This window comes from Melanotaenia boesemani, chromosome 14, assembly GCF_017639745.1.
Source record: "Melanotaenia boesemani isolate fMelBoe1 chromosome 14, fMelBoe1.pri, whole genome shotgun sequence".
In the NCBI taxonomy this organism is placed as follows: Eukaryota; Metazoa; Chordata; class Actinopteri; order Atheriniformes; family Melanotaeniidae; genus Melanotaenia; species Melanotaenia boesemani.
Window position 1 is genome coordinate 23,075,238 of NC_055695.1, and position 10,424 is coordinate 23,085,661.

At 41.6% G+C, this 10,424-nt stretch overlaps 2 protein-coding genes across 5 annotated transcripts in view; both read left to right on the forward strand.

Moving 5' to 3' along the window:
* dot1l (DOT1-like histone H3K79 methyltransferase) overlaps positions 1 to 6,760 on the forward strand; it is a 29,126-nt gene extending 22,366 nt beyond the window's left edge. For 2 of the 3 annotated variants that reach the window (XM_042005784.1, XM_042005785.1), the window contains 3 exons: positions 409 to 1,086; positions 1,823 to 2,612; positions 2,769 to 6,760. In XM_042005784.1, the coding sequence (XP_041861718.1) occupies positions 409 to 1,086; positions 1,823 to 2,466 (1,322 nt within the window). In that variant the 3' untranslated portion in view covers positions 2,467 to 2,612; positions 2,769 to 6,760. The remainder of the gene's footprint in view (positions 1 to 408; positions 1,087 to 1,822; positions 2,613 to 2,768) is intronic. The other variant, XM_042005786.1, reaches the window with a different exon arrangement.
* A 1,086-nt stretch (positions 6,761 to 7,846) lies between these two features.
* amh (anti-Mullerian hormone) lies at positions 7,847 to 10,424 on the forward strand. Of its 2 annotated transcripts, none has more exons than XM_042007371.1 (7): positions 7,847 to 7,990; positions 8,084 to 8,326; positions 8,419 to 8,588; positions 8,775 to 8,886; positions 8,957 to 9,056; positions 9,133 to 9,542; positions 9,642 to 10,424. In XM_042007371.1, the coding sequence occupies exons 1-7, from the start codon at positions 7,909 to 7,911 to the stop codon at positions 10,046 to 10,048; spliced, it is 1,524 nt and encodes a 507-aa protein (XP_041863305.1). In that variant the 5' UTR covers positions 7,847 to 7,908; the 3' UTR covers positions 10,049 to 10,424. The 2 variants fall into 2 exon arrangements, with proteins under 2 accessions (XP_041863305.1, XP_041863306.1); XM_042007372.1 differs by having other exon boundaries at positions 7,849 to 7,990; positions 8,422 to 8,588.

Sequence of the window (10,424 nt, forward strand, 5' to 3'; positions counted from 1 at the left end):
CTTTTGGGAGCTTTTTCCCATTCAAAAATCTGAATTCTCTGATAAAAACTGCACTGATGTGTGATAAAACAAAAACATGAATGGCATTAATTAATTAATACGATAACATGTTAACGTGCCCAGCCCTAAAAAATATATAACGTTACCATCCTGATTTTAGTTAGTGGAAACAGTTGAGAATAAATTATACTGAGGCAATAAAATCAAACATTTCTTATTATTCATTTAAAAAAGAAAAAGTTTTCTGTAATATCAGTGCCATATAAATATAGTTGTAATGATTGGGAAATTGTTCCAGCTGTACTTTGTATCAATATGCTAATTAGCCTTGTGCTCATAACTTTACGTTGATCATCTGCTCAAGAATTGGGATGTTTTTAAACCCTAACCCCTTTTCTCTCCCATTAGGCAGGAAATCTGGTAGCAGCAGTGGGAACAGCACATGCAGTGAGGCCTCCTCCTCATCAACTTTGACCTCTACCAGCAAGTGGAAATCTACCTTTTCACCCATTTCCGATCCCAAGCAACCCAACTCCGACCTGCGACAGGGGGGTTCTCCATTCGGCATGGGAGGGTCGAGTCGGGGCACAGACTCAGATTCAGACCACAAGCAACAGACGGGGAGGAAAGGGAGTGATGGGGAGTCGTCCAGCTACATGGCCCCCAACCCTTTCCTTAGTCAGGAGGCAGGGACTCGGTGTGGAGGCGGTGTTGGTGTCCAGGCAGGGAGTGGCTCAGACCAACGCCAAGCCCTCCAGAAGCAGAAGGCTTCTCGTGACTGGGAGCTGAAGACCAGCAGCAGCATGGCCAGCCAAAATCTTTTCATTTCTGCTGCTGCCAGCAGTGGAGCAGGCATTTTAAGTGGGAAGGTGGGAGGCAGTCCTGTAGCAGTTTCTTCAACCACTGGGTCGTCTGTGGGACAGTACCTGGGGTCCCAGTTCCCACTAGGAGGGACCTCAGTCTTACAATCGTTGTTTGGGGCCCAGACAGGTGTTTCCACTGTGAGTGGGCCCTCCAGGCTTGTCAACGGACATTCTGCCCTGGGAAGTTTCTCCAGTGCTGGACTGGCAGGGGGAGCAGCCGGAGGTGAGCATTATTGATTGAATGGCATTTTAAAATTTTATCAGAAGGTTAATGAGCCATCAGAAGAAGGTCTTAGTCTTTTTATGGGGTCATCTTAATAAAGAATACCATAGCTACAAGAGAAAGAGCCAGGTAAGTGGAGGCCCAGTGCTTTTGTCTTCCTGTCTGCCTCACTGACAGTTTGTCTAAATGAGGCTGTGCTGCCTTGCTGCTGACATGGACTGGCTGCTTGAGTGATGCAGATAGAAACACCCTTGGAAAATGTTGGATTTGTATCCAAATGATTATTGTAGCATAAGTAGAAAAAAGAAATTCTGAAAAAAGATTGTTTTCTAAATCTATAGTTGACTGAATTCATGAAGTTATATATTATAATGTCTGCTGGGTCACAATGTTGCTTGTTGTTTTCCCCGGGTGTATCTGTTGGAGTTATAGGTCAGAGTCATTTCACTTTTAAGCAAAGATGAACATACCATTTAAAAAAAAAAATAATAATAATTTTGTTTCACTGCAGGATTGAATTGGCCAAACTAGTTTGTATCTAGTCTTCCTACAAATAAGTGGACTGACTCTGTTTGCTTCTGTGTGCTTGTCTGACTTGCTTGGCGCTGTACACAACCTGGCTCAGTCCTTGCTTTTTTCTTTGTCCCCCTCTTCTTGCTCTCTTTGCTATTATTATCTGCTCTGTCTCCAATCTCTCGCCCTCCCTCTTCCTCCATTTCTGCTGTATGATTTGCAGGTATATTTCACCACGTGGTTCCCACAGTGTCCTCCCATCAGTTTGGGGCAACGCTGCCCACCTCTGGAGGCCTCAGCTCTCTGCTCAGTCTCTCCTCTTCCTCTACCACCTCCCAAACCCAGCAACACACCACTCCTCAGCCAGCCTCCACACGCCTGACCTCTGTGTCCTCACCTCTCCCCCTCTCCCTGTCCCAGGCCCAACAAAGCCGCACACAATCAGTCTTGCATAGCCCTTCTCCACCCACGCTCTCCCTGCCCCCTCCACCACCCCTGCACAGCGTCCCATCTTCCTCTGCAGCCACTCACTCTGACACCCTAGCATCCTCTCGATCAGACCCCCTCCATTCTTCGCGTCTGTCCCAATCCTCTTTTCACCACCAGAGAGCGCAGTCATCCCTCTCACTCCCCATCTCATCCACCTCTTCAGCTTCTGTCTCTACCGTTGCTGCTGCTTCTGCCTCCCTCTCCTCTTCCTCTCTGTCAACCTCCTCCTCGTCTCGTCCATTTGCAGTGCACTACTCACCTCGCCTGCCGCCTCCACTACCAGCTAACAGTTCAGGTGGTGGCGGGAACATGTGGAGGACTCAGGGCATGCATGGTACCTACGCCACCTCCCAAATCCCTGGCTCCCGGCCTAGATAGGGTTTGGGTGAGAGGGGAAGGGGGGGAGGGGAATGAGAGGAAAGGGCGAAAGGCAATCAGAGGGTGGATAGAGGGCGATAGGAAGTGAGAGAAAAGGATACACATTTTCCATGTGATTCTTCAAGATGTTGTTCTGATTAAACAAGGTAAGATGCTTGTGAAAACCATCCTTTGTGGATGATAAGTTGAGATTTTGATCTACAGCAGGTTTATTATGCCCTTTAGACTGCCCTCTTCGTTGTCTTTATTCTATAGTTTGCAGATGCACTAACAGTGTCTTTTTCTACTTTTGAATGTTTCAGGTAATTGATGAAAACTACCTCAACACTGAATAAACTATGCAAATGTGCCAGTGTGGACCAAGGCACTCTCCTCATTCACTGGTGCTTCAAACCATCTGCACTACCCAACCGCCTCCAAGACCGGCCTCTGTACTTGGATATTTAAAACACACACACACGGACACACACACACTCGCACTAATTACCACTATGGTCACCTTGAGCAGAATTCATAGGGTACTGGTCATGTTTATGTGTGGTGTGTCAAATGTTGTTTTGGAGATTTTATAATCTGGGAATCAGCTCTTAATAAACTTAATTATTGTCCGTTTCATTTAAAGGTGCTCTAAAATATGATACTTAGACTTTGTTTTTAGTCAAAGTCACAACAATCAGTATCAATGAGCTCAATAAATAAATTAATTTAAATAAGATAATGGGATATATGGATAAACAACAGACTAACAGAAGTGTACAGCTCAGAAAGATGCACACCATTCACCTTTTTTGACCTGTAACCCATCAGGCGAAACTCTCTCCAGTTTAATTTGTGTGTATATGCTAAAAAAAACACACACACATACCACATCCAGTTTACTGAACTCTGCTCAGATGTCATGCAGCTTTGCCTTCTGCACGCATCCTCTCAAGATGAGGAACTTTTGCTCATAACGTCACACTGGATAGTAAGATGCAGTTACTCGGGTAACGACAGATGTACACGTCCTGGCTGATAGTTTACACCCCTTGTAATGTTGATGATATGCTTCACGTTTACATTTAAGAAAACTCTGAACATTGAGTTGCTGGTATGATGCGTCATTGCGTAACTAAAACAGAACAAGGACTGAAAAATCTGGAAGAATATTTGCAGATCTCCAACATCTCAATGTTTTGATCATTTTCCGAACAAGGTAAATAGTAACATTTCAAGGAGTGGCAATATTTCTGAAGTGTTTAACATGTTTTAATCTTTAAAAAGTAAGATGAAATTCATGTAATAAGATGGTGCTCTGTGACGTTATCGGCTGCACTCTTGTCGAGATCTATGTTAAGAGTTGTGGCTACACTGCTCTAAAGGTGTAGTGAAAAGCTGAAAACAGGTGTAAAAGAATCAGCTAGTTTCCATATTTATTAAGTTTCTTCTTCAGTCAGTTGGGTAAGTTACACTACTATTTGATATATTCTTCCAGCAGGATTTTAAAACTTGTCTAAAGCTAAATTTAGTCCTGTTTGTCTTTGCTGTTGAAAGATGCAGGTTGAAGCAAATGAGGAATTAACTGCATTTAGTTGATGTAAACACACACACGCGTACACACCGTCAAACACAACGTTCTCACACACTGGGAAAACACAATTAACCATAACCACAAGAAACTACTGGACTCCACACCTTTTGGTTTGCTTTTTAAGTGTGTAATTTGTTTTGTAAACTGTTTGTACTGTGAATGTGATTCATTTTCTGACTGTATAGTTGTGGATAATTTAGATGATTATATTTATGCTTTCAGTCTCTCCATCTTGCCTTGTTTTTTCACTTTTTGTAAAAACGAAAAAATCCTGAATTGTTGACATAGTAGAATGCAATAGTGTATGTACTTGACTCACAGTCTGAAAACAATGGTGCTACGTTTGGACTGTGCCTGATCTTATTTATTCTGTTATGACATCAAAAATCAATTTGAATACTTGGTGCTGTACACAGGGACATTTGTAAAGCCATTTTTTGGCCTTTCTCATATTTAATATGCTGTGTCTCACAATTTGTTTAGTGTACAACTGTAGACACCTCCTTATAATGACATGCTCTCCAGGAGCTGGTTCTGAGTCTGAATAAATAGGTATCAGGGCCCCTCTTGATGTTTTTCACATAGACGTTTTACACATGTCAGCTTTGCTCTCAAGTAAAGCTGCTTATCTCTTAGTGAACAAGACACTGTTTTTGTACCTAAATTTTTTTCTGTTGTATGTCTCCATCATAAAGTTATATAAAATATGTATCTATATACAGGCTATATGAGTATATAAAGATATATATATATATATATAAAATATAAATATAAAATAAGTGATAAAGGGTGTTTTGGTGCTCGCATTGTGACCCTTAAATTCAGCCTGTTAAACAGGAGGCTTGAAGCCAAGCAGAGCAAAGCATTGCCACCACAGGACCTTAATAGACAGCGCCTAACAACACGCTAGCACCTGAACCCTCGTGATGTACACAAACCAGAACAAGCAACTCTGAAGCTGTGTGTATTAAACGCACACATGGGTGCTGTGGCTTGAACACAACTAGATCCAGCACTAGAACTGTTAATGACTTTTATCAGGTTTCTTCATGTTTTTTTTTTTTTTTTTTTTTTTTTAACCAACCCAGTTCCTGCAGGAAAAAATGGTGCTTCTGTTTGAGTCTTTACAAACTAAATCCTTGCTGGTGCTTAAAGAAACGTGTCAGCGGCTTCTCACACACAGTCTCTTACAGACGAGGCAGTACCTTGTCACACGAACATGCATAGTTGCTACAGACTTGCTGATGTAAAACACTTGTCTTACTGTGTGTGTGTGGGGGAGCAGCCAGGCTTCCTTTTATTCTGATAGTGGGAATACACTTAAGCTAAGTTGTGGGTGTGCTTTTTTTTTCCTCCCCCACTTGCCAGTGCATATCTAAGGGAAGATTAGGCAAATAATCAAAGCTTTATTGTAAAAACAAAAAAAAGAAAAAAAACTTGTCCTGTGCACTCCCTCTCCTATGTAAACGGAAATGTTTTTCTTCTCCCCTGCGAGTGTTAAAATGATAAAGGAAATCATTTTAGAACGTAATTAGAGACTAGTCCATTTGTTACCAGCACTGAGAGGTATTTTGTAATTATTGTTGATGCTGTTTTGATTTTCTTATTCTTGGTGTTTGATACAATTACATGTTATGCTTTTTATTGTGTCCTCAGATTCCTGTCAGTTTTTAATGCTACTAGTCAGACGGCACGGTGCTCTCCTTCACTTAAAACAAGGAAATCGCAGCTATTGACAAAAACTACTCTTCTTCTGTTGTGCTGCAGGGTTTTATGGTTTCATAGTCTTTAACACGAGCTCCGCTGGCTCTTCTGGTAGTCCAGGCTAACCCTCAGAGCTGTCTCTTTTCTGGGGGCCCACTGTGGTGCATGTGCAAGTAAGAGGAGTTTGTAGAAAGGGGGAACATTGCTCAGTACAGATTTCAGACAATTTTGTAGTTTTATGAGTCGAAGAAGTTTTTTGTGATGTGATTTGAATTTAAAGCTATGCAGTTTTCCAGCATACTGCGTCCTGGTACATTACTGGTAGATAACCTGTGAGAGCCTTGCAGTCAAGGCTGTTTACTTTAAATCCTGCCAAAGGTCTTAACTCAGGAACCTCCCAGATTGCTTGAAATTATTTTGACAATTTTCTATTAACTACTCCATGTCACACTTATTTAGTCCCTCTAGAAACCTAACTCAGGACCAGGACTCCCCCTCTCAGTAATCATATTCCACTATAAATTAGTCAGCTGCCTTTTCAGGCCTCCTCAGACTGACTCCTACTGGCACATACATCCAGCCTCTTCAGGGAAGTCGAGCTTTATGAATCGGTGTAATCTCAAGAAGCTGTGAAATGGCTACAACTTTCAGCATCTTCCTCATCTCACAAATGCCTCTGTCTCGATTTGTGTCACTAGGGAAGGAGGTTCAATGTCCTTTGTCAGGATCCCCATGAGTTCGGTGTGAGTGGGTGGCGGGACTGACAGTAAAAGGACTGATAGACCTACTGTGTGTGTGTAGTGATCTCTTGGTTGGTGAAGCCAGGGCAGGTTTGAGGTGCAATAATGGCAAACCTACTTTCCAAATGGCCCTGGATTTTTCATGGAAAAATTGTTACATTTTGATGTTGGTGCTTTTATCCTAAGATGTTATAATGAAACAAATGGAATTAATGGTATTTTGTTTTTGTTTTTTTTTCCCTCAGCGTTTTATGATTATTAATAAAAATGTTTTGTGTAATTAATTTTGTTGTCTGTTCACTTTAATTCCTTATATTCCCTAACACAAGAACACAAGAAAGGAAAGTATCTATGGTGATCCCACAAGTCGGTAACAGACTTACATAATGACCAGACTTAAATATATTCAAAGTAAACCATCATCTGGATGTAATAAAACTTTATATATAAATGTGTTTCATCAGAAAATTCATTAAGATTTTTGTAATGCTTCATAATTCCCAAGAAATCTTGACATCAAAGTTGAAAAGTTTCAGTGCATTTAGGAAGCGGTTTGGATCAAGGTGACACTAACGGTGATAACCACTTGAAAAATACAAATATGTAGAGATGTCTAAAATGTTCTATGTATGCAGATAAGCAGCATATTTTACTTAAATGTAATTAAATCTAAGCCTTGATCCCGCAGGAAAGGCCTACTAAATATCAACATGATGTGCCCTGTAGATGCAATGTTGCAACCATTAGAAAAAAGAAAAAGAGTTTTTGCTTGTTCTCACTAAAAGATTTGTGATCTCCAAGAAAGGAGGTTTGACTTTATCTCCTGGGATACATAGCCGGCTGTTCAGAGACCTTGACTGTCTGCAAAACAAGACTTCAACTGTGAGAAATGCAAAGGGAGTACCAGCTTTTTGAAAGGAATCTGTTTTCCTGTCAGGATGAATGATGCACATAACCTGAATGCATTCAAAACCTGTCCTGTTATTTTCAGCATTTATCATCTTTTTAACCCAACAAATTTCAAATGTAAAGTATAAACAGCCTCTTCCTTAAAAATTTGACTATTCCTTTGGTTTGACTGTGTACTGGCACAATTTATTAAGTTATTAAAGATTAATGATATATCACGAAGGATTAAAACAAACTCCCTCATCTTCCCTCCTGGGTCAAACTTAGAAATTCAAAATTCCCTATATGCATGTTTTCACACTTCAAAGGGTTTCAAAATCAGCAAGTCTGTCCTTTAAACTTTGTGCAGCAAACATCCCATATAGTTTTATCAAGGACATATTGTCCTATTTTGGCTCCCCTCAGTTAGTGAGAAGAGAAGGTGGGAGGATGGAGGTCCCATCCTCCGGAGCTTCACCCATACAAAACAAGCAACCGAGAAAGGTGGGACCACACAAGCATTCAAGGTGACAACGAAACATGTTGGGTGCGGTTGTATTGATGTTTTTCTGGACTCTGCATGAACAGAAGCTGATCTCATCCCACCGCCCTGCAGTGTCAGGTCACTGTTGGCTCATTGATGCTATTTTTGTGCAACATTTTATTATGATTGTGGTTATAATTTTTTTCTTTTTTTTTTTTTTTCTCAATTCAGAGCATGACTTTTCATCAACAATCCCAGCTTCCGAAGCACTTCATACCACACCCTGCTTTGTGGATGACATCGTCGCAGCGCTGCGGGAAGCAGTGGAGGATGACAGTGATCTAACAAACAGCAGTTTGACTTTGTTTGGAGTCTGCACTGTTTCTGAAATTTCATTCCATTCAGTCTTACCAGACCTTGTTGAAGTCACAAAAAGAAACAAAGGAGGTTTTGAGGTTTTGCATCTAACAGCAGGTAACAGCTCTGACTGTAGTGCCATTTTTATATGAATGTCTACCTTTTGTTCTTTTTGTTTTTCTTGCAACATGCCTTGTTTTCTGCACTAGCAGAGGTGTCAGAAAAAGATGAGCAAGGGACCATCATGGTAACCTTGGATGTCCCACAGTCCTCTTTGCTCAAGCTGAGCCCAGTGCTGCTCTTAGCGTTTGAAAGCCCCCTTACAGGTGGAGGGCTTGATGTCACTTTCACTGGGCAGTGTCTGCAGCCTCACACACAGGTAAGGAAAAGATTTGTTAAATCTCTTGTGAACATTTGCGAATTTGTTTTCTAATATTTGCAATATCTATGCAGTACAGTGTTGCAAATTAAGTGTCAAAAGAGATGATCTAAGGCATCAAACTTGCTAATTTTAGTGGAGTATAAGCTGTTGCCTGCTAATCACATGCTTTCTTGTATTTTTCAGGTTGTGTGCATTTCAGAAGGAACACAGTACATACTACTATCAGGAAAACCATCAGAGGGTGATGTGGAGCAGAAATGGAGGATTTCTGTTAGGCCTAAATCCCCCAGTATGGGTAAGATATTTTCTTTTCTTCTCATTGTCTTGTTTCACATGTACCCTCCTCATATTTACTGTCATTGCAGAGCAAAACCTAAAAGACATCCTTACTGGTGGAAAATCAGGAAGTAACATCCACATGACACCACTTCTACTTTTTTCAGGGGAAAGAGGAACTGATACAAGGTTGCTTAGTTTTCATGTTCCCCTTTGTTATTGAGTATGGTCACAGCTGAGTGACATCTCTCCCCGTCTGTCACAGACAAATAGAGGGCTCATCCCAGGCTTCCTTCCTCTGTGAGCTGAGGCGCTTCCTGGATGGTGTCCTGCCTCAGGACCAAACCAAGTCCCAGCCACTCAGACTGGACTCCCTACAGTCCCTGCCTCCCTTGGCTCTTGGTTTATCCTCCAGTGAGACCCTGATGGCAGGTGTTATCAACTCCACTGCCCCCACCATCTTCACCTTCACTGGCTCGAGCTCCAAATTTCCAGTGCGCCACGGACAGTTGGCCCTGTCCTCTGAACTGTTAGAGGTGCTCAGGCAGAGGTTGGATCAGAGTGAAATGCAGATACTGGAGGTAATAAATGAGGAAAAGGTGGCTCACAGAGCCATAGAGAGGCTGGGGAGGCTGAAAGAACTCAGTGCTTTTCAGAGGAAGGAACCAGCAGCAGGTGATGTGGAAAGGAAAACTGTCACATAAAGTCTTTTGATATAGATCACATCTGTCTGCTTTCAGCCAACGACTCTGTTTTCTCTTTCACTTTGAACAGGAGAGAGTCAATACTGTGCATTTCTTCTGCTAAAGGCCCTGCAGACGGTGGCCCATGCATATAACATGCAGAGAAGGCTGCGAGCCACCAGAGCGGACCCTGCAAACCCACCCAGGAGCTCAATATGTGGTTTGAGGACACTCACTGTGTCCTTTGAAAAACTTCTTTTGGGTCCACATAATGCCAACATTAACAACTGCCATGGCTCGTGTACTTTCCCACTAACCAATGGCAACAACCACGCCATCCTGCTCAATTACCACACTGAGAGCGGCGTTACGGATGTGCGGGCGCCGTGCTGTGTGCCTGTGGCCTACGATCCCTTGGAGGTTTTGGACTTGAACGAAGAAGGCTCCTTTCTATCCATCAAGCAAGATATAATAGCCCGGGAGTGTGGATGTCGTTAGAGTTGTTTCCATCTTGGAGAAGATTTTTATATCTTACTTGCTTTAACACACACTGACTGTATTTACTCTGCTTTACTGTTTACAGTGCTAGTAAATCACAATTAACAGACAGAAGTACTTTTCTATAAATGATGTGTGGAGTGTTTCTCACAGTTGAAAGAATGTTATTAATAACAGTTAACAATTTAATAATAAAGAAATATTTTCTTGTGATTATTGCTATAAGACCCATGTACTAATTATGATTAGAATTTAAAATCCACACTGTTTAGGGTGATTATACAGCTAATGACAACACCAGACGTTTTTACACTGGGTTGATTTGTTGCTTTTCCCAATTATTGGAACATAAATAAAAGATTGTATTAGCTTTTCA